At 41.4% G+C, this 22,813-nt stretch overlaps 1 protein-coding gene across 10 annotated transcripts in view; it reads right to left on the bottom strand.

Annotated features, from left to right (window-relative positions):
* Positions 1 to 22,813, bottom strand: part of PIKFYVE (phosphoinositide kinase, FYVE-type zinc finger containing) — a 69,809-nt gene that overhangs the window by 21,518 nt on the left and 25,478 nt on the right. For 8 of the 10 annotated variants that reach the window (XM_068407305.1, XM_068407306.1, XM_068407312.1 and 5 more), the window contains 13 exons: positions 22,103 to 22,214; positions 20,201 to 20,348; positions 19,534 to 19,701; positions 13,926 to 13,988; positions 11,744 to 11,873; positions 11,217 to 11,397; positions 9,810 to 9,884; positions 9,026 to 9,133; positions 7,044 to 7,184; positions 6,236 to 6,362; positions 3,895 to 5,081; positions 2,309 to 2,409; positions 1,060 to 1,131 (listed from right to left, as the gene is read on the bottom strand). In XM_068407305.1, coding sequence (XP_068263406.1) covers positions 1,060 to 1,131; positions 2,309 to 2,409; positions 3,895 to 5,081; positions 6,236 to 6,362; positions 7,044 to 7,184; positions 9,026 to 9,133; positions 9,810 to 9,884; positions 11,217 to 11,397; positions 11,744 to 11,873; positions 13,926 to 13,988; positions 19,534 to 19,701; positions 20,201 to 20,348; positions 22,103 to 22,214 — 2,613 coding nt within the window. The remainder of the gene's footprint in view (positions 1 to 1,059; positions 1,132 to 2,308; positions 2,410 to 3,894; positions 5,082 to 6,235; positions 6,363 to 7,043; positions 7,185 to 9,025; positions 9,134 to 9,809; positions 9,885 to 11,216; positions 11,398 to 11,743; positions 11,874 to 13,925; positions 13,989 to 19,533; positions 19,702 to 20,200; positions 20,349 to 22,102; positions 22,215 to 22,813) is intronic. The other 2 variants (XM_068407309.1, XM_068407310.1) reach the window with 1 other exon arrangement.

The raw sequence follows: 22,813 nt of genomic DNA, 5'->3' as shown, positions 1-22,813 counted from the left end.
TGAAATAGGGAATTCTTCAAAAACAGAAAGAACCTAAAAAAGCCCAGATCCTCCTTGCTCATACAAAAAAAAAAAAAAAAAAAGGAAAAAAAAAATTTAATTACTGAAACTACAGAGATTGAGAAGCATTCACTTTAGCACACACTAGCTAGTCAGCAGAGAGAAACAAGAATTTAAGAGTGGGCAGCTAAGCTCCTCCTTCTCATTGACCAGCACAAGAAGAAATACTTGTTCCTCCAGAGAAGGCTGAACAGTAAGAGCATTTTGCTACTGCAAGTGGCCAATGGAGAGAACAGAGTAATCTTGTCTTCTGAGGAGCCACAGGCTACCTATCCAGCTTCCCAGCCTGCTGAGACCCTGTATTGGGTTCTGGCAGTACTGGTTATTACTGAAACATAACAACTTGCACCTCGGTCAGATGAAATAAATTACACAGTACTTTGCCAGGGCTAAAAGTGTTCTGGAACATTGACATTAGCCACCTTGCAGATATGACAAAGCCTTACTCTGAGACGTTCAGATAACACTAAAGGAGTAGGTTTTTTCCAGAACTTGTATGAAAGTTCAAATAGGAACCTCAGAAAATTGTGATCAGTACAGCTGCTTGTCTTGAAAAACAGCCATTTGGAATACGTGCTCAGGTTCTTAACTAGGCCCTTTGAGCCCTAATCGCTACAAGAAAGTGCTAAATTAACACATTTGTCTTTATGAACTTGCAAGTCTTGTTTCATAATCTGCTCCACCTCCTCATAAAGGGAAATAAGAGGGACAGGGCCAAAGTGGGAAAGCAGTGCATGTATTTGCTTGTAAGAAGTGAGCATGAGTGAGTGAGTTCTTAAATCCAGTTCCTGTTTCACTACAGCACGATAATAAAGCAAAGGGAGCAACAGATTTAAGTGATAAGCTTTACTAGGACACAACTGGCTCTGCAGACTTGCATACTATTCTCCTAAGAGCACAGGAAGCAGAGCCTATGAACAGGGCGAAAGGTCAACTTCACAAAGCTATCAAAAGCTTTTGTTTTGTTTATAATAAGATTTAGAATAAGTTCCTCCTCACCTGAAACAGTAGCGCTCCAGGAAAATCCCTAGAGTCAGGTCATTTTTCCCATAGAACTCCATAGTCACAATCCTAAAGCAGAGAAAGAAAAAGCTTTAGAGGGTGGATGCTGCCACTGTTAGCTGTGCAATGGCCTTTAGGTGCACAGATCTGCACCCACTGCTGGCTTGTTTTCAGCCCTGTATATTTTCAAAGGCTTTTTTTTCCCCTCTTTACTACCCTTCCTAGATCCCTGCTGTCAAGTTTGCTAATAATGAGACCAGAGTCCTACTACAACAACTTTAAACTTGACATTCAAAAGTCAAATACAATTCAATTGCATTTTTGAAATTCATGTTCAAGAGTATCTAGGCACAGAAGTCTAGACAGCTTGAAGCCTCAAACACTAAACAGTTACAAAATTAGTACATCCAGAAGATTAAAAAAGCCTTAAGAAAACCTTAGTCTTCTAGAAGATTTAATAGCAGCTTTTGTTTTCTCAGAACCTGAGGTGACCAAGCCACTTAAAACGTGTAAGTATCAGTTTAAGTGTCACAATTCAGACATCTCTAATATCAGTAGTTTACATCCTCTTATTGTTGCTGTTTAGTGAGCTTATCACCACCTTCTTTGGTTCATTCCTAAGCTTTTACAGGAACTCTAGACCTTTCCCTGACAGAGAGCCATCTCTATGTTTTCACCTGAGCTAGATGATGAAACAACCAAGACCTGTCCTGTTTAGTAGAGCTAGAAGCGTGTCATAAGTTGCACACAATTAACAAATTACAGTCCCCTAAGCTGGTAATACGGTTAAAGCTCTTAATGCCGCTGACTACAATATGAAAAAGATAGCAATATATTCAAATGCCACTCTCAGATAATATAATCTAGAAGAATTCTGAGATTCTGTCAAGGCTTATTTTGGGGCTTGGACATTCTTCTGTGTTTACATACACTAATTCTTTCCCACAAGACTGCATGCAGTGCCCTCCCCATACATACATTACTCTGCAGTGAAAGGACCAACTAAAGCATTCTGGTTTAGGCTGGGCTTTCTCGTTCATGCCTCGGGGATTACAAAGGCTACGGGATACTGCTCTGGATCCACCTGACCAGGCAAGACAAAATTCTTTTGGCAACAGTTCCTGTTACAGGATGGGCACAACCTACCAAGGAGTCCTCAAAGAAATACCACTATGAGGCAAGCACTGACCTTGACTTAGCAAAAAAGATAGCAACTATACAAGCTGTAGAGGAGTAGTTTTCATACCATGGGCTAACACAGGCACTTGGAGCATTGCTGGACTGAGCAGAAGAGCTACTGAAGAGAACACAGAGCCTCTGATGGTTTACTGGACTCAGGCAATCCACCTGGTAGAGAGAAAATAACTCATTTACTGGTTACAGACACCTCCATCCACACACAACTCCCAATGACAAAATTCTATTCTAGTATTTTTATTTACAGATGAATCTCTGCTTGCTCCTTTTGTATAGATTAATCTTGCATTATCAACTCTGAGCTTCAGGTAGACTTGTACCATGTTTAATTACTAACTGCCATTTTTAGAACAGCACTAACTAATATGCATAATGAAACCAATGCACACACATGTGTTTCTGTGGAAAGGAAGCTACGGGAAACAGAAAACAACAAAATCGCCAAAACAAACATCCAGAGTCTCCAAAGCACTGTATAGTTCAGGACACCTTGGAGTCAAAACTCTGCCAATATATTATACCTCAATTACTCATTCAGGCTATAGAAAGACTTCCAACTTTCTGTCCTCTGTGAAGAGATTTACCACACTGCTGCTGGAACAGAGCTGTTTCCCCTTCCACATGCTACAGAACTATGAAGTTACCGAATACTTTTCTTTTATCACTGAATAAATTTAAAACAGCATCAACCAGTCTGATCCAGAGCAAGGGCTAGTCTTACAGTTTGTAAGATTATGGCCTGTGAAGCTACAAAGATTTACATTTAAGCATCAACTAAAAAGTGGCTTCTGCTCATGAACTTGGGGGCTGATTGGCTCAGGGACCAAAATGTTTGGCTATTTCCAGAGATCAGTTCTGCTACTCTTGTTCATAGACTTTTTTCCTGAACAGCTTCCAGTTCAAGAAAGTCCCAAGATCCTTTTCCTCAGGTACAAGTTAGTGGCTTTCATGGCAGTTTCCCAAAACTTGAAATATTTTGATTACAAGCACATACTGCCTTGCCTTGAAGGTTCAAGGAAGATACCCCTCTCTCCATTATAAGATTCTCACATTTCTTCAGATCTCCCAAACTTTTACAAACAATCAAATACTTCAATGTAATTATAGCTTACTGCTGTTTCCATGACATTAAGCCCTCTGAAGATTAAAATATTTCACTTTCAGACATCACCAATATAAGCAGCAAGAAATCTCAGTTTCAGAAACAACTTCTTTAAGCTTGCTCCCCCTTCATATACTCATTTTCAGAAATCAGTCATGTACAGCTGAGCTGTACAGGCAATGTAATATGCTGATTCTTGGCTAACTTTGTGCATTTCTTAGAAAGTAGAGTCTCACAACCTCTTCACTTCTCAGGGAAATTTTGCAGTCAGTCTCTTGTTCTGCTTTCTTATATCCACATAGTCCCTTGTTACATGGACTTGTTTAACTGCCCAGAGCACTGCAGTCTAAAATGCAGTTTTGACCCAGTCAAAAAAAAAAAAAAAAACAACACAAACACCCAAAAAGAACCCCAAAAAAACCCAACCAACTCTGGTTTACCATTTAATATGAGACCTAATAATACATTTGATATGTAGTACCAGGAGAAACTGATGTAACCTAGTTTTTCAGTAACATAGCTTTGACTCTTACCTTATGAGACCATGAGGATTCACTCTGAGCCAGTCCCTTCTCATCCTCTTCAATTCTGCATCCAGTTTTTCCAGTAGGGACAGTAGACACATCCTTACTTTGGGCAAATGGATCTGTGCTTTTCTGTAGTATCCTCCCTCCTCTGGCCCGATAGTCAGCCAGCATTCTGGCTAAGCTCTGGCTATCACCTAGATGTTCTGCTATTCTAGTATTAACCAACTCATGAGAAGGTAAGATTTGGATAGCCTTGGCTTGGACACTCCCATTCATCCCTTGTAGTCCGGAAAGATCCCGCAATAATTGTCTCTTCCTTCTGCTCTCCAACTCCTTATATTCCTTATTGAGGAGGGGAGACCAATAAACTTGCTCAGGGAAGTATTCCCGTGCAGGGCACCTCATGCCTTTTTCAGTCAAAAGAAATGGTTCACGGAACATCATTACAGGAGAAATACAGAGAATGACATCTTTCAACTCCTGCTTAAATGCTGCAGAGTAAGTCTTGAGACGATCCTCAGAAGAAGTTACCTCTTCTGTGACATATAAACCAGTATCATCCTGGAGAGGGTCTCTGAAGACTCTCATCTGACTCTTGGACTCCTGCAGATCATCTGCCTGTTGAAGAGGCTCTAGTGTCTGACTATCCAGAGTGACCAAGTGCTGGTCCATGCCATGGAGGGGCAGCAGGGATGTTTCAGGTATTGCAGGGGGTACAGAGTTGAACACTGGAAATGGTGACTCCACTTTGTGGTGCTCTTGCAGTTTTGAGGATGTCATTTCCAGTTGACTATTTTCTTGGTCACCTCTCTCAAGTAAACTTCTTTGTTCAAGCAAGCTGATCTCATCAGAGGACACTGACTCAGAGATTACAGGCAGCTTTTCAGAGGATAGTTCAATGTCTCTGACTGCTGTGCTGAAATCCTCGCCATTGAAGAGATTCTGTTGTTCGTTTTCATCTCCTGGCTCCTCAATAAGGGAGTGAAAGGAGGTGTTTTTGGTCAGAGTGGGGGGCATGGCAAACTCATCCATAAGGAAAGAGATTTCCAGCTGGGAATGATAAGCCACACAGACCATGAAGATCAAGATCTCCTTCACACGGGCCAGTTCATACTCTGCAGCACCACACAACTTGATAGTGCAACCCAGGTGCTGGGGACACCCTTCAAAGAACATCAGGGTTTTTGTCTGATCTAGAAGAAAAAAAACCAAAACATAGGAGTTAGGATGACAACTACAGTTAACCTGCTCTTAGGCATCTCACACACTGAAGAGACCGTAACAGAGACTAAGAGCAAGTAACATTGGTAGCACAATCCAGCTGCAGAAATTCACATCACTGTACTGAAATAACTTATTTTTGCAAGCAAAACAAGCATTTGCCATAAAACATCTCCTGTTTTGTAAAACTAGTCATCATGAAGTCCATGTGAAGGCCACATGGAACACATTAGCTTAAACAGTGTATTTTAAGATCACTGTAGACTCTGCAGCAGTGAAACAAAAGAACCACTATCCTCCCAGGCACATTTGTTCATCCTTATAAGTCAAAAGTCTACAAGATTTGAGTGCAATTTAAAGGCTGAAAGCGGGCATTGGGAAGTGGAAGGGGGAGAGATGCAAAGACTGCATCTCCACAGAGATTTGCATCAACAGCATTTATGTGTGCCAGCACCGTCAGTAACCTGTCAAGTAGCATTTCTTCCTTCTTCCTTTGCAGACTTCCACTGCCTAAAGGGAGTTACACAGAAAAAGGAACTTGATTTCTCAAAGGTGCACAATGACTGGACAAGGGGCAGTGTGCCTAAATAGCAACAAGGCAAATTTTGATTGGATATGTTAAGGTTGGACCAGATGATCTTTCGAGGTCCCTTCCAACCTGGTCTGTTCTATGATTCTCTGTTTCTATGTACAAAAATTCTTTATGCTGAGGATGGTTAAGCAACTGAACAGGTGCCCAGACAGGCTATGATATCTCCATTCTGGAATATTTTCAACAGTTGGCTGACAAAGCCCTGAGAAATCTGATCCTGCATTGAAATTAATCCTTCCTGTTTTGAACAGGAAGTTGGACTAGACAAACTCCAGGATGGTGGGAAGAGAAAAAACAGTTTGGAAGGAAGAAGCCAGCCTAATGAAAATCTAGTGTGCCTCATCTTAGTAAGATCATGCTTTTGTGCCCACAGCCAGTGCACTGGAGTTCCAAGATGTAACAGAAGTAAAGAAAAATGAGTAGGAAGGACAATATTTGATCACACAAGGCACCAAACAATTCAGGTCTAGTTAAGAAGAGCAAAGCATTTATCCTTTCACACACACAAGCTAAGGCACATCAAGTTTTACTCACCATTTGGCAACTGAAAAACCTGCATATAAAATTTATGACAGGTTCCCAAACGTGGTTTGGTCAACAGTTGATCCATTGACATCACTAAGTCTCCCTGGGTCATTCGACTTACCCGGTCTAACACTTGCTGTAAAAATGGAAAGAACAGTAAGAATCTGCAGTGCAAAGAGGACACTAGCATCCTTAGCATGCTTTTAAAAAAACAAAACAAAAAAATGCCAGCGTGATCCAGGAAACCTCTCAGTTAGATGCAAACTCTGGGTTAAACCCAGTCACATAAACACACACCCACAATATACGAGAACCTTAGAAAAGCAGTTGGGTGAATATTTCTGGTGAGAGGTAAGACTGTGCCTTTCCTTGGAGATATCTGGATCTGTTCAAGTGAAAAAAGTTCCAGGAGGTACAGTACAGGCAGCATAGTGATGGCTATCAGGAGCTCAGCCAGCTCCCACAGCCACTCTCTGTTTGACTGCTTCACAGGGACAGGGAGGCTCTCTGGGGATCACTGAGGACACATGCAGGGTTTGCTACAAATAAGAGTCAGAGTTAACTAGAACCAAGCCAGGGTTCAAGGACCTACCAAGCAAGGACACAGCAGAGTAGCTGTGAAGAGCTGAGGAAAAGTTACTCTCTAGGTTTGCCTGTCTTGCCTTCTTGGAAGAGAAGTACCATTAACAAAAAAAGCCCAGGTTTGATTACAGGAGAAAACAAAACAACTCTTTGCTTTCTCCAGGGAGCTTGCTACAAGGAGAAATTACAGAGGTCCACCACAAGGCCCAGTCTGACTCTGATAGGAAATGCTCACCGGCTTGACATTGATGACCAGAGAGATACCATGTTCTAAAAGCATGTCCTGGGCAATTCGGGACACAGTCTTCTCAACAAGGACCAAATTAGGCCTGACATCAACTATCCGCTGTACGTAGTTCTTCAAGAACTCTCTTTCCTGTAGACAGGAACAAAGTATGGCAGTTAACTACTGCAAAGTCATCTGAAAAAAACACTTAAATGCTTAATATTATTTTCTCTCTCATTTATATACTGACCTTTCCTATAACACAGGGAAAGCAGCTCTCTAGAAAGCACCATCAGTTGCCCATTGTGCATTTCCCCAACCTCACAGCACAACACCCAGTTTATCAGTAATCTGTTATATGCACTAATTGCACATGAGGATATAGTCCAATGAAGGTCTGAAGTAAGAGACCTGCATCAGAATCCAAACATATATGTATACATATATATATATATATATATATACACACCTTACATCCTTGTATGGAAAAAGGCTTTATGTTCGAAAGGTGCTGTAATTAAAGCATCCTAAACTAAAGCTGTTGGCAATATTATGTTCTCCACCTTCGGATACATGCTAACGTTGAGTGCTGACACCCAAAGACACTTCCATTCATGAAGAGTATGCCAGTGCTCTATGCCTCTACAAGACCGTACAGAGCCTCAGTCCCTAAATTTGTACTTGGGGACAGTGCTTCTGGAGTGGGCTCCCAAATGCTGTGCACTGCAACACTGCTCTTTTAATCATGGCCACCTTCTGGCTTCATCTCACGTATCACCTCCACACTTTTATTACCATCCATAAAAAGAGAAAGCAGGGCTGCAACTCCATCAGAACTAAAGGCTTACACTGCTAGAGGGAAGATACAGCTTCCCAAGCTAGGTGTTCTCAGTTGTGTTATTGTGGCTCACACCAGTCAGGTTTTAAGAGTTCTGTGCAAGAGAAAGATACCACAAAAGCAGTTTGCCAGCTCCTCAGAACAAACATTCATGTTAGTGTGGCAAAGATAAAGCTTTTGCTAGAAGCTAACCTTTTCAATTGAACTAGTATTTCTGCAGTATTTTCTGTCGCATAGGACTTTAATGCAGAGACACAAATAGTTATGGTAATGTTCTGAAGCAGGCACTGAAATAATCATCGAGACCAATATTTAGAAGTATAGTAGATACTTCTACCCCATGCAGATAAAGGACAGGTCTCAGTTTAAGCTTTTACTAGAAAACCAATTTACTAGGCAGAGACAAGTTTTATTGCTAAAGCTTTCATACCTGTAATCCTGTCTATTAATCACCAAACAGAACTGGTCTTAAATGCATGCTAAGGAAATAGAAAAATACAGAAACAAACATGGCCTAAGCTCACTAGGGCACCAAATACACTTGTTACAAGTATCCTGGCAAGCACCTGAAGACTGATTCTCAGACAGGAATGCAGTTTGTTAAAGAAAAGGTCTATCTTTTTTAGTGTTTTCATACTTAAGGTACCTCCCTGCTCACAGAAAGTGACATTTTGTAGTTCATCACTTCATTAGATTGGTTGTTGTCCCATTTTTTTTAAGGCTGACAAGAAATAACATGGGTGCAACCTAACCCTCACCTACCCTAACTTTTCTAATATTTCTTCGCACACCTAAACCATATCTAGCTCTGACATTCTGAACCATACGTTCCTTACACAGCATATCATTAAAAACAACATGTTTCTAAAACACTGCATTTAATTGTGAGGATCATACGATCACTCTCAGTACATGTAACTTGATGACAAAAGCTCTCAGCAGAAGACTACAAGTTTGCACTGTATTTACTGCAACAGTTTTCTTAGCTAGCTGCCAAAAGAGGAAATTTTTCTCTTTCCTATGCAATCCCACTCACTCAACTCCATCTTACACACTGAAAAAAAATTAAAAAATCAGATGTGCACTGATCATAATTTCGTTTGAATCACTACACCTCAGGCAATTTTAACCAGGAACAAAAGCATGCTCTCACCTGAAGTACTATAGGGTCTATGCAGGTAAACTTTGTTTCTTCTCGATAAAGGTACTCAATTGAGCACTTCAGCAGAAGAATTTTGGGATTTTTTAAGCAAGAGTTCATCTAAGAAAGACACAAAAATAGTTAAAACAAAAATACAAACACCCCCGGAACGAAAAAAGTGCACAAGAAAAAAAAAAGACAGACTTCTCATGATTGGTGAGGTTTTTTTCCCCAAAAAAGTGTCTCAGCTATCTCCCCTGCCCCGCAGACCCAACTACACATTCCTTCCTTCTTATGAAGATGTTATATCCAGTTGTTGGAATTTCACAGCTACTGTCCAGTAAGAGTGTAATGCTAGAGGTTTCAACAATCACCCCCAAGAACCCCGCAGTCTTGATACACTTCAAAGCCTCCATCCAGATCACTTCTCTCTTGCCCTCCTGTCTTATTTAAAGGCTCACTTTACTATATCGTCATAAGTCAGAACCACAAATGCCTTTTTCTGGCTAAAACTTGGGGTAATTATTAGATGCCTTCTGGGGTGGAAGGGGTAGAAAGAATGTTCTTCTACGCATGCATGAGGAAATCTCCTCTCCCTAGAATCTCTGGGCTAAAAGAAAACAGCTTGGAAAGGAAATGCTTTAAAAGCCATTCTTGTTTAGCGTCTCAAACTTAAGAAGGATCGTAAACCTCCTGAGCGGTGAGAAAAGCTTCACAACACAAAAAGGAAGTCACAGCACACTTGTTTCCTCAGCATGCACTACAGCCAGCACTTGATTAATCAAGCCTGCATTACCTTTTTGTGTGCAACATTCTTAGTGCAAACAAATCCATTCACCACCATGGAGTCAAATTTCTTTCCACCAGGGATCTAATAAAACAAAGAACATTTTTAGAACTGTCATACACTCCCATAACTTCTAATGCAGTAAACCTAATACACAGAATACCTATTGTAGCTGATGTGCACGCTTCAGCTACACTCTCAATTATAAGATGAAAGATCAGATACAGTCATGCTAGACACATAACTCTTTTCCTTTAAAGCCTGCCAACTGAGGACAACGTGAAAACAAGTACTAAGTTCCAGGATCTCTACGCCCCTCCCAACACATGCGTATTTGTTAAATCGGGTACACTCTGGATGATAATATGGGAACCTAACTTCTATAGGCCATGGGGAACATATACCTTTGCACATGCCACTTCCACTAACAACAAACAAGTTGTAAGGAAAGGAAAGGGGGGGGGCAGGGGGGGAAGAGAAAAACCAAACAATCCTCTACCTACTATTTGAACACATCAAACACTTGCCCAGTGTGCCTACGGTCACAACCAATCACAGGTGTAATAAACAAAATGAAACAGGTTTCTGAATAACATGTTTCAGAGGACATCTCTGTTATCAGCATGTGAAAACAGCAGACAGCTACAAAGAGCTTTCACCTCTGACCATCTGCTCTTTGAACCAGAGTTTCAGAAGAAGCAGCAATAACTGATGCTGCCTGAAGAAATGCCACAGAGCTACCACCAGGACCATAAGGGTCTCCTCATATCTTACATGGCTTCCAAACTAAAGAGGCCTCCTGAGGTGAATTTTGCCAAAGAAAAATAAGCCCAAGCCTTTTATCCTCAGTCACACCAGCTCCTTGGATGTTAGTTTCACATCAGCCTCTCAGAAGAAACTCTGCATGCCACAACTCCAGTCTTACAGTTCGACAATGTCAGCACTGGGTCATCTAGCAGAACTGGATGCACCATCCTATAACAATTAAGTTTTCCTCTTGAAGAAAGTCATTGTACTTGGCATAGGAAGAGTTTAATCCTCCATAATGGGTAGTTACAGGGTAACAGATTGCTACAGAGTCCTGCAAGCTACGTATCCCACATTCAGCACATCTCCAATCCCAGCAGAAACCAAAAAAGGAAGCAAGTCATTACAGAAGTATTGCTGTTTGCTACCTTCTGCAGCCTACAGCCTGAAAAAAGAGGTCAGCTCCAGGGCATTAAAGCACCTTTCACAGGATGCAAAGTTCCTTCTGTGCAACTTTTTCTAGAACCCTACCTTATCCAAAGGCCATGTTGGCCAATTACACCACTGAACATGCTGGGGGAAGTGGTAAGGGGACTCTTCTCTTCAAACAAGGGGTGCTGCCAGGAGCTGCATCCTTTTGTTTCCCTACATCCACTGTTTGAAACGTACTTTTTTGATGTGGACAAACTGGCGGATATCCATGTCATCATCTCTGTTCTTGACATCAGGCCGTACAGTTTGAACTACCTGGCAGACCACAGGTACAATGATATCCCTCCAGGACAGTGACAGGGACTCATTGTACAGAAGCTGCTGAAGCAGTGCCATCATGTGGTTGTGATTAGCAGAGCTGTAAAAAAGGCAAAACAAACATTTCTCATGAGCAAAATACAGAGCAGTGATTAGTTTGAAGTCACATTTCAGAAGTAAATTTCTTAACATTTACAGTGCCGGAAGTCCTCTGAAGGAACAGCTGCCTAGAATGTTCTACAGTCAACTCTGGTCCTGTACTTCAATATATAAAAATCACAGGGGAAAAAGCAATCAAAATATACTGTAAAAATGCAGTTTTCTTAATGCATATTTGTTCCTTGTATTGTCCACTGTAGACCAAGTCCCACTGAAAGCTGGTGGAATAGAGGGGCTTCAGGAATTGCTACTCAAGATAGGCAAATTCCTTTTTCTATGTTTCTTACAGCAGCCTTTCCATGGCTTGTTTCTCCCCATTCTCTTCTCTCAGGAGATCCAGATTGCTGTGGTGCCAGCCTAGGGGTGTGAAAAAGAGTTCTTTGGACTTCTCCTCCACCCTCCTGTTGAATAATGACTCTGCAAGAGACAAACAAACCTTGTTAATATAAGGTCACAGTTGAATGCCTGTGTCTTTCTGAAAGACTACTTTAAAAAGGAAAGAATTTATTAAGACATAAGTCTAAGCCTCTTAAAATACTGAGTTTGAGCTAGATGTCATGGTAACATGATGCAGCAAACAGTATTGAGTATAACAGTGGAGAGTGTACAAAGGAAAAGTGAGCTACTAAAATTCGTGTACTGCCAGTGTAGAGCAGACTGTTTTCTCTTCTAGAATTGAATTGTTACCAAGTTTGTTAAGACAAGGAAAAAAATCTTACATCCCAGTTTTGCCTATAAATAAGCAGCAGATTCCAAATATCATGTATATTCATAATATATAATCATAATGCCTTTTAGACTTGGAACATTGGTCAAAGGCACTACTTTGATACACAAAAAGATGCTGCTTTGAAGACATCTACATATAAGTGGCATTAAAAGATCTAGTTATTTCATTCAGGCTGCAGCACAAGTATCAAAAATATCTTGGTAAAGGCCTTCTTTAGCGCATCTCCCAAATGTATTTTAAGGAAATGCTATGCTACCAATTCATATGCCAGACTTTTGAACCTTTATGTGACTTGCAGCACTGATCCCACACACCACCTCATTTCTGCTCAGGTGCAGAAGGAGCTGCCAGCAGGCTGGTTCAGCTAGTCTGTGTCACAGTATTTAATACTACAGAATTCTCAAGGATCTTCTGTCAAGAAAGTGGCACAAGCTATTCAAAAGATCTTCTCACCTCCATTCATCTAACCATCATATACACAGGTATCTCTCCGCTCCGATGCCAATGAAGGCTGTATCCGCTGAATACAATTTTTTAAATCCTAAGGTCAGCATGAACTATAGCCATTTCTGGGTTTGGAAACAGAAAGCATGTTTCAATGGTATAAGACAGTCCTCACTTGGAGAGGGCCTGCTGCTTTCAATCACTATGTTGTGTAGTAACTCCTTAGAACTGTTCTCTGTTTCGCAGTACCAAGATTAGAGGTTATTCCAGCACAGTTTTCTCCACTTTGAAAGAGTTGCTAGGTTATTTCCCACACAGGTATTATGATACTATAGTAAAGTTATAAAGTTCTCCATTCTCATAATGGCTGACTATATTATAAGTCATGTATGCTAGTAGTGTATAGATTTTCATCAGCAAGTACGTAAGCCTCCAGAGTTAAAGCTTAAAACTCCTCAGAATGCATGATACGACTGCAAAATCCTCATAAAACAGTAATCTGAGCAGGACCATTGGGGGCAGGGGTAAGACTCTTTAAAAACAACAATTAACTTCTTCCATATGTTCCATACCCAAAATTAGCTGTGTAGAACATTAACAGAAGTTACATTGGTTTTTCCACTTTCCTTTCTCTTGCTAAAGCTCAGTTAAAAACTAAGTATCAGTTTAATCAAAGACTCTATTTTTCTGTCTGCACAGACATTGGGGTTTCTTCCTCATTTCCTCCTCTTACAAGCTCACCAAAATCAATAGCATTAACTGGGAGAAAAAAAGCCCACAAGTGCACCTGGCCACGATATTGGAAGGCATATGTGTTTTAAAACCAACAACTGCATCTAATGGCCTTTCATTTCAGAAGCAGTAGAGGCGGTCACGACGACAGGAAGCCCAGAAAGATTTAAGAGATGAAGCTTTAAGCTACTATGTAGAAGCAGTGTAATTAATCATATCACATCTTCATTTGCTTGCACAGAAAGTTAAAATCGGTGCCTGTTACATAAGTTTGTGGGTGGGGAAGCTGTGAACAGACTTGCCACTTACACTTCTTTTTTAATAAAAGCTTTTCTTTGAGTGCTCTTGAATGAAGAAATCTGAGAAGCGAAAGAAATTTAAGCTTGAAAGTGCATTCAAAAAAGTTATAGTATAGTTTATATATCAGTTTTGCCACAAATAAGCTGAGATTTACTGTCAAGTAAATATTTCTAAAGAGTCAATGCCCTATTAAAGGAGTATTAAAGGAGTTTTCATCATTATATTAAAACTGCACAACAGCAACATTTGAAGTTTCTCCTTACCTTTAATAAAAGCATCACTTATAGAGAACATCTGCTGCCCTCCGTTTTCAGGATTCAAGTACTCTGAAAGAAGAGAGAAGAGGGAGATAGGCGGAGACAAAAAAAATGACAGGTTACACTGGTGCGCCCATATAATTACAATGTACACACCCACACCAGAAGAAGCAGCATTACTCATCTAAGTGTTTAGTCACCAATTTAGCAACAGCTTGATGAGTGGTCAAGACAAGAATATCCTCTCATTCTTGTTCTATCAAAGTTCTAAGACGACAGGAAAATAGTACTCATTACTGTGAAGAAACAAAACAAAGTAGACACGAACAAAGACTGAACTAGGAGTTAAGAGTTTGCTTTTCCAATTGACCCACACCACGCTTTTCTAGATCTGAATACAAATGTGTTAAGCTGCAAGCAGACACCATGGGAATGTCCAGACATGGAAGGGTCTCCTCACGCTGGTCTAAAAATGCAGCTTCAGAAGCCATTTTGCTCTTACACTCCAATGAAGTATCTCAGACTGAGGGAGAGATCAGCCATAAGATGTTTCTTACACAGTGAAGGAAACAAAAGACACCCTGTCTTTCAAGAGCTAGAAGTCTGAAGTCTAAAACACTTTAAAGTGTTTTGAGGAATCCATGCCGACAGAGTTGAACTCCCAGCAACAAAGGAAAGCAAGAATTATATATCATTTTACATAAGGGAAATAGAATGAAGCTCCACTCCATCTACTACACTTGTTTAGCTTGCTAGATCTTGATCTTTCATGCAGGCTAGCTGGCTACAAAAAGCTTGTTTTCTCTGGAGGCCATTAGCTTGTTGTGCCTTTAGTTGGTTCCTTGCTTCTACAAAAAGGGTTTGTACAGTGAGAAAACAAGAGCAATAGCCCAACTGCTTACACAGCATGATGATCCGAAGTCCGAAGCTAACCCTTTATCACCTTTCCTGAGAATGGTCCAGACCTACTGCCACAAACAGAACGCAAAGCCAGGCAGCTTTCAGACACCAACAGAAAGCAACAGAAAGTTGACAGGACACAAGCAATCACAAGTCTCTGAACAGCAGCACTCAAGAGACCCCTTACGTGCTAACAGTTTAAAAATCTGAGCTTGTCTGCAGTTGTCCAGTTTGCAAACAGATACTCAATATACGATCAATGTACTCAAGAGAAGTTGTAAGCCTCCCTCGCAGCTTGATGGTTATTTGCAGATTCCTTTCATCTCTTACTTAGATGAAGAATTTAGCATTACAAGCAACCTACTGCTTGATAAAAGCTGGCTCACCCTCAGCATTCATACACCCACAGCCCCACAGACTACCTAGAGAAAGTCATGTCACGCTGTACCTACACATGAACATGTATACTAGCACCTCCATCCCTCTCCACCTTGCAACAGCCTCAGGGCAGCAGCTCTTACTGTGGATGCACTCAAATTAGGCCTGACACATATCCCTGACTGGCATGGCCAAGGCAGGAATTAACCCCAGCTGAAACCCAACCTTAGTTCTGCTTTGGACAAAGACACAGGTGGCACCTCCAAACTAGGAACGCTTCTCTGTATTGAAGCTGTATTCAATACAGCTTCATCTCCTACAACTTTGCTTCCAGTTGTGCCCCAGGGGAAGTTCCTGACAAGGTAAGATACCATACCTTTTCCTAGACTGAACAGATAACACACTCATAGGTGTGAGTTTGAGATCATGAGAGTGACTAACATGCACATTTCTTACCTCACATCATCCCTACATGCATTCACGCTCCATCAAATGTTGGTGGAGGGGAGGAGGTTCCTGTAGCATATTTTGTAGCCTTGTCTGCAAGCAGATAGCTATCAAGAGATGATCTTGCAAGCTCCCCTGAACAGCTTCACCAAAACAAGAAAAAAAAAAAGAACCAAAAAACCCCACGCCAGAACATACAAATTCCTAGGTCTGATATTCAAGGGCATCACTGGAAGCAAATACCACAATGCACACAGAAATTCACAGGTCTCCAATGGAAACCAGCGCGTACAGATTTTATATACCTTACAGATTACTCTGGTTAAACATCAAAACAGACTGGGCAGCAACTACAGCTTTTCCTCTAGATACACAAACAAGGATGCATACATCCACAGATAGCCACTGAAAACGGAGGTGCACCTTTTCAAAAGATGATGCACCAAAAGGGCTCCTGGCAATGGCACACTAAGCCTTGGCAAGCAATGGTGATAAGAAACTGTGTTATGGTTACCCAGATCCTCTTCTCTTTCCTAACTAGATGCAGGCATCAAAAACTAACTACCCAAAATACCTGCTACCAGGATCAAGGATATCTGGCTGCAAGGACGTTTAGAAAATAAAGTTTCCCATATTGACAACTGTATGGCTTTAAAAATAGCAACTAAAATCCACATTTAAAATAAGCCACTTAATCTCTTCCCCCAATTTAAATGAACAAAGTAGTCTTACTTTGTTTCCCATTTTGATACACACTATAAAGTACCATTGTCTTTAGGCAGATGATACTATAAATGAATCATTATACTCACTTGTAAGATACTACAAGCCAGCTAACTTGGAGTCACTAGAATTTCATAGAAACACACCAGACATTAGTCAGCCTGTAACATCACAAGAAGTCCTGCCATTAGACTCGGACTATATACAAACCACTCTGTTCCAAAACACAGCTGGTATATCATAGGCTGTTGCTTCAAAGCAGCTGACCTCTGTGACTGATGGAAATTGCATATCCCTTAATCATTTGAAGAAACCCACTAACCGCTTAGATCAAAGCTGACCTGTGCTTCTAGCACTGATGTTTTGTCCTGTCAGTCCTCCCCCAATGACTGTAATTTACACAGTTGTGAGGAAATTGAGTTACTAGCCTCAAAAGGTGGGTGTGATCTTCAGTTTTACTTCATTATTTCAAAGAAAATTAAGTCACTGTCATCCAGTCTAAGGACGAAAGACAATTCCAATGAAATCAAGCTGAATCCACATGCCCGTAACGGTCACAGGAAAGTTACTGACCCCTGACCGCAGCAAACACACCACATCACTGATTGACTACCGTACCCTGCTCTTAAAATAACCACATCCCATTTTACATAGAAGCTTAACTATGTAGTCTTGGCTGTTTAATCATTGTGATACTCTGTAACATCGTGGATGGCATCTTTTGTTGAATATAGCTAGGATACCTCAGGAACACAAGGTGAAAGTCTTTGCACTCCGACTTTAGTATTTCCAGAACAAAGTTTTAGAAGTCATCCATTTCACTACTCTAGGCACTGCAGTATGCACTGTATGGTTTTGTCCCACCTAATTTCTGAAGGCCTTGAATAACAAAGATCTAAGTATCTACAAAATTTCAGTCTCCCTATTGCCAAGAAGTGTTTCTTGCTATTCAAGATGTTGTCATTCATTTTAACTTGTTGCTCCCTGGTTAGGTCTTTCCTCTAGAGACTCTCATGCCAGGAAACCAAAAAGAGATGTACAGTAAGCCCTCTGTATTTGCAGAGAAGATAGATTTTTCAAGAAAACTGCAGGATAATGCCTACCTCTCCACAGTGTGTTCTAATGACTCACACCTCCACCCTATCCCAGTTCTGGGCATATTACGGATACTTTCCCCTCAAGGGAAATCCCTTCTTTTAAAAGGAATTGTTCCCAGTTTTCTACTACAAAACACACTCCTACAGAACAACCTGGTTAAGAGACCACACATTTCAGGAACAGATAACAAACACCAGTCAGCAGAGATTCACCAAAGATAGCAGAGTGCTGCCAAAATATACATTGCAAAGGCAGAAGCCTTTCTCCTTTCAGTCCCCTCACCACTTGCCTTTTCTTCTGGTCTTCTCCGAGTTCTTCATCACCAAAATCTTTCTCAGAAGAGCTTCAGTTCTGGCTATGAGAACCCTTGATTTGGTCAACAGTTTCTGAGAGAGGTAGGCTCTCTTACGTTTCCCCTTCATCATATACTGCTTTTTGTATAAGGAGATAAAGACTGAGATGTGCCCGAAACCAAGACTACCACTCTACAAGTCCTTTAACACCGGCCAGAGCCAAACTGACTACTGCCTGCTTTATTGCCAACACACACTGATAAAGATAAACCTGCTACAGCTGTAAATTCATAGGATACTGCAGCACACCTGGACCTGTTTCAAGCTCACTTAATCCAGCATCCCTCCTTCCTAAAAGGAATTAATTGATATATTCTCCCTCTCCACACCTTTCCTTCCCTACAGATGCATTAGCTTTTCATTTGATTAGGACACGAGCTGGAAAAAAAGTTGAAAGGAATCAATAACAAGCTGCTGCCAGTAGTGCTGACAACCCATCCCTACTGTTGAGTCATCTGACATCAACTCAAATTTCAAACCTGCTCTGCTCCTCTCTCTGGGGGGAAAAAATAAGCAGTTAGATTTCCCTTCTTCTAGACATATTTTTAGCAAGTAAGAAAAGGTGACTACAATAGGCACTGACAAATGCCCCCTCTAATTTGCCTCACTCTCTCTCCCATGTCTAACATACTTTGAAAGTCAGCTGTGACCAGTTCTCCTCCCTCACTCTCTTCAGGGACCATTTTACAGTTTTAGAAAATGCAATCTGTATGCAAGCACAAGGTAAGTCTTCATTCTGATTCCATTGGGCTTTACAGAAGGATTAATTCATTAGAAGGAGTCCAAATTATTTAACACTGGATCATCTTTTAAACTTGGAAATACTGAAGGGGTGGGGTGAAACAATAATTAAGAATAAGAAACTCCTTAGAAGCAGCCAAAGATAGAAGTCTGCAAAGTTGATGTAACCTTAGGTAAGGAAGCAGAGCAAAGATATCAATTGCTACCCAGCATGTAAAGCAACTAGAATATACTAGACCCAAGCCGGTGGCAAGCGCTGGTTTCAGTCAGCCCTTGTCCAATTTAGAGAATATAATTGTCAACAGGCAGGCACATTATTTTTTCCATAAGGATTTTGCTTATAGTTAGAGTCTTTCAATTTAGCACTTATTTAGGATAAAAAACTTTCAAAAGAAGTCTTTGACACTGAGTATTTGATTTCTTCCTACTTCACTTAAGTGGATGTTCTCTTTTGAACAAATGTTGCATATATGGATTAAGTTAGGCCTTATTGCTCATGAGTAAGATTCTTCTGTCAAATGTAAGCTTATGAAGGTACCATGAGAAGACAGCACAGAGCTCTTCCAAGTTCATTTTGTTTTTTGTTGTTTGGGGTTTTTTTTCTTGCTTGCTTTTCCAGTTTAATCTCAAACTGTAAAGACACATATCAAATTGGTTCATGCACAGACTACTTTTCCACCCCAATTAACCAGAAACTGTATATGTGGATCTGCCCTGTTATGTATGGGCAGGAGACTTTGCTTCAACCGCAAAGAGAAAGTCACAGGGGAAGTTACACACTCTGCAGAGAAGGCATTTCAACAGGTCTACTGAGCCTCCTCAGAGGTGAGCACATCAAAACTGCAAGCAAGTGCCAGCTAAATATCATATTTCCCCCTCTGTAAGACAGCTACAAAAGTACTGTCCAAATAGGTCAGTATTATTAGGGCCCAGCTCTCCATCATGTGCAACTCCAGCTAGTGACTACCTCATACCTTTTTGGTCGGCAGGGTGAGGGGGCACATGTGGGTACTTGGAGTGCTTCTTGATATGGAAGTTCACGTTGTCCAGCTCCACGTTCAGGCTGATGGAGGCGGCTGAATCACTGTCCATTGTGGACTGGAAGCTGCTGACTGAAGTGCGCTTGCTAGGGCTGGCAGAGTCTTTTAGTGTTGGGTAAGGGGGAAGATACAGGGAGGAGAAGGGTTCAAATGGGTATCATGAGGGTACCGGAGAGGAGAAAAATTGTCTTTAATACATAAAGACCAGTGTGCAATACTACAGGAATACAGCATTTTCATAGTTCTAATCTTATCTTCATGTGTGCATGCTGACATATTGGGTATTCTTTAGTGCATTACTATAGGGCACAAATCAAGCACAAGTCTGCCTGAGAAACAGAAGGTAGCAATTTACATGCTTCTCCTCCATTAGAAGTATGAAGCTTTACCAGTTCCACTAAATACAAAATACTGTATCCATCGTAAGAAACAGGAGGACTAGCTAGGTTATAGTTTGCTTAGATCCTTACAGCCCCATGCACACACACAGACACACACACACACACAGAGAAAGCAAGACATGGTTAAACTACTATGTCCTGAAGGAGTGGGGATAACAGGGGAGAAGGCAGAGTGAGAACAAGACTCAGGTGAAACTCACTAGCTAAGTTATCTTCTCCTTCATCAGCCATCTGCTCTGTGTCACTATCATCAAACTTTATGTCTTTGAACCAGGATGGCTCAGAGTGCCCCTCTACGGAGTTCACAGAGTCACTGTCTGGAGATGGGGTTTCGGAGAATTCTGTGCTCTAGAACACAAGGAAGAAGAAAAGGTGTTAAAGTGCAGCTCTGCTGAAATATTAAGCTGCCTTAGAAAGCAGCCTGCTACAAATGGAGATCAGACATTTTAAAAACCAGAGGATACTCTCAGTGGGCTGAGCCACCCGCCTTGGCATGAAATAGGAACTGTTTGGGACAGGAAACAAGTATTTCTTTACACTTCCCACATGCTTAGTCTCTGACTCCTCCCCACAAGTTGTGACTAAGTGGCACTAAAGGACAAGTTTATTCTACTGCACATCTTCAGTCACCACATCCAGCTAAGCAGATCTGAATGCTCCTTATTGCCAGCTGAGGTGGGTGGTAACCGCATCCTTTACCCAGAAACCAGCACATGCAGCTTTTCATGGAGTCTGATTTTAAGTTACTGGAACAATTCTGTGACTGACCAAAGCAGCTCTAAGAGTTTCACTCACGAGTCAGGCTCTAGCTGGGGCTACTGTGCCAAAACGAAGCCTGGCTAAAGTGCCAGAGAACCTGGAGAGCATCTAAGTGATTTCAATCAGCCATCCTGATGCCTCCAGTCATGTCAAGAGGAAGTTCTCACTATCATTCGTTTGGCTACAGTGAGTGCAGCAAGCAGCTGAGTCAACAACATTATTTCTCCTGACTCTTGTCCAGGAGAAATGAGATCAGACAGTGCTTTCAGCTGATGAGAACAAGAATTGGCCTTAAACCTTGAATAACATAAGCCCCTTAGAAATAGTTACAAACAGGGATCCACAACCACTTGCTAGTTAAGGGCAGACTTTTACTAGCAAACTGAGATAGTGCGGTTAACTAGCTGAGATGCCAGATGAAGCCTAGAGCGATCTCAATGGAAGACCATGTGACTGTGGCCAAGAGCTGAAATGCATGAGGAAGACAAGATGCTAAAGGCTGCAAGCTTTCTGACTGAGGTCCATGGGACAGCTGAGCCATTCTTTATTGTGAGAAGATGTAGAACATGGAAGACTCTCAACTGAATGCTTTCAGGTACCAGAGAGGCTACAGAGATATTTTGTTCAAGTTGAAAAAAACCAATCAAATCACTCAGGCCAGTGACTGCTCTTACCCCTCAGCAAGTTTGACTGCAATGAAATACAGTAGGATAGCATCTCTGGTCACTGGTTCCCTGCCTCCTCCTCAGCTAGCCAGTCCTATTTGGGAGTCATGACAAAGACCTCCTCCCAGTCTTGCATCATGTGGCTAAGGTACTGAATTCTTCATTACTGCCATCACTGGAGATCAGAAGAAGGTTACCAATACAATATATAAGAAGATCCAATACTCTATATCTAAAATAACCACTCTTCAGAAGTTTTTTTAAGAAGGAATTTTGGAACAGAAGACCACCATTGTGTCTCAGTCACCAGTAATTGCACACAGATTCTAGATTCTGCACAAGATGGCACAGCTGCCACAAGCACAGAGTGTGCCATTCCAAAGCCTCTGTGGAAGATGTCCACCATGAGAGGCATTGGCCTAGAGTAGAGACCCTTTCCTTCGCTTTAGGCAGCACTACGTGTAACAACTCATCCTCCACAGTGGACAGCCCCAAAGCTTTCTGGGCAAATGCAGCTTCCTCAGGCTTTAAACCACTGAGGAAAAAGGCCTAGACCTCAATTCTCTGTATAGGAGAGCTGATATAGAAAACATACAACAGCTGCTGAAAACAGGATTAGAAAAGATTCTAATGTGCAGCCAAACCCAGGAAGAACCATAGCTTTCCTACTCCTTTTACCTGCAACGGTCTGTAAAGAGCATACTCGTCTCTGAAGAGCTGATCATGATGACTGACACATTCTAGCCAGCGTCCATCAACCAACGCTTGTCCTATTGCAATGGCTTGGACCCTGGAGGTACAAAAATAGAGATGGTTTTCTAAGTCTTGTTCTAAACGTACATGGTTTATGGTATGAGCATGCTACAAAAGGAAAGAGTCATTTGCTACGCACTGACTCATCAGTATTTCATTGCCATGTTTAACCAGATAATATTTAAATGATTGTGGAGAGGCAGCAGAGTGTACTGGTTCAAGTATGGAGCTAGATGAAGAGACTGCCAGTACTCTAAACTCAGCTGAGGTGTATAACAGACGATTAAGACATACTGTTTGTGCTCCTCCAGTGTTGTTAGCTCAAGTTATAGATGCTGAGTGTCTCTGCTGAGTGAGGACTGTTGCTCTGCACTTAAGAACCATCTCAGTTTTATCACCCTCTCGCATAGTTAAATACACCAGATTCTTTACACTCACTTAGAAAGTTAAGAGCCTGCCAGCCCCACCAAAAATTTAGCTATCAAACACTATTAGCAGTCTCTGATCCCAGGGGCAGACTTGCCCTTTGGAATATCAGTGAACATTTTTGGACAGTCTTTGTAATACACTCACTGTTCTCCCAACTGTTTGAGCGATACTTGTCCCATAAGCTGCCTCCCACCCCAGCTCCCAAAC

Source organism: Nyctibius grandis, chromosome 9 (assembly GCF_013368605.1).
Source record: "Nyctibius grandis isolate bNycGra1 chromosome 9, bNycGra1.pri, whole genome shotgun sequence".
Taxonomy (NCBI): Eukaryota; Metazoa; Chordata; class Aves; order Nyctibiiformes; family Nyctibiidae; genus Nyctibius; species Nyctibius grandis.
This window is presented reverse-complemented; position numbering and strand designations above follow the sequence as displayed.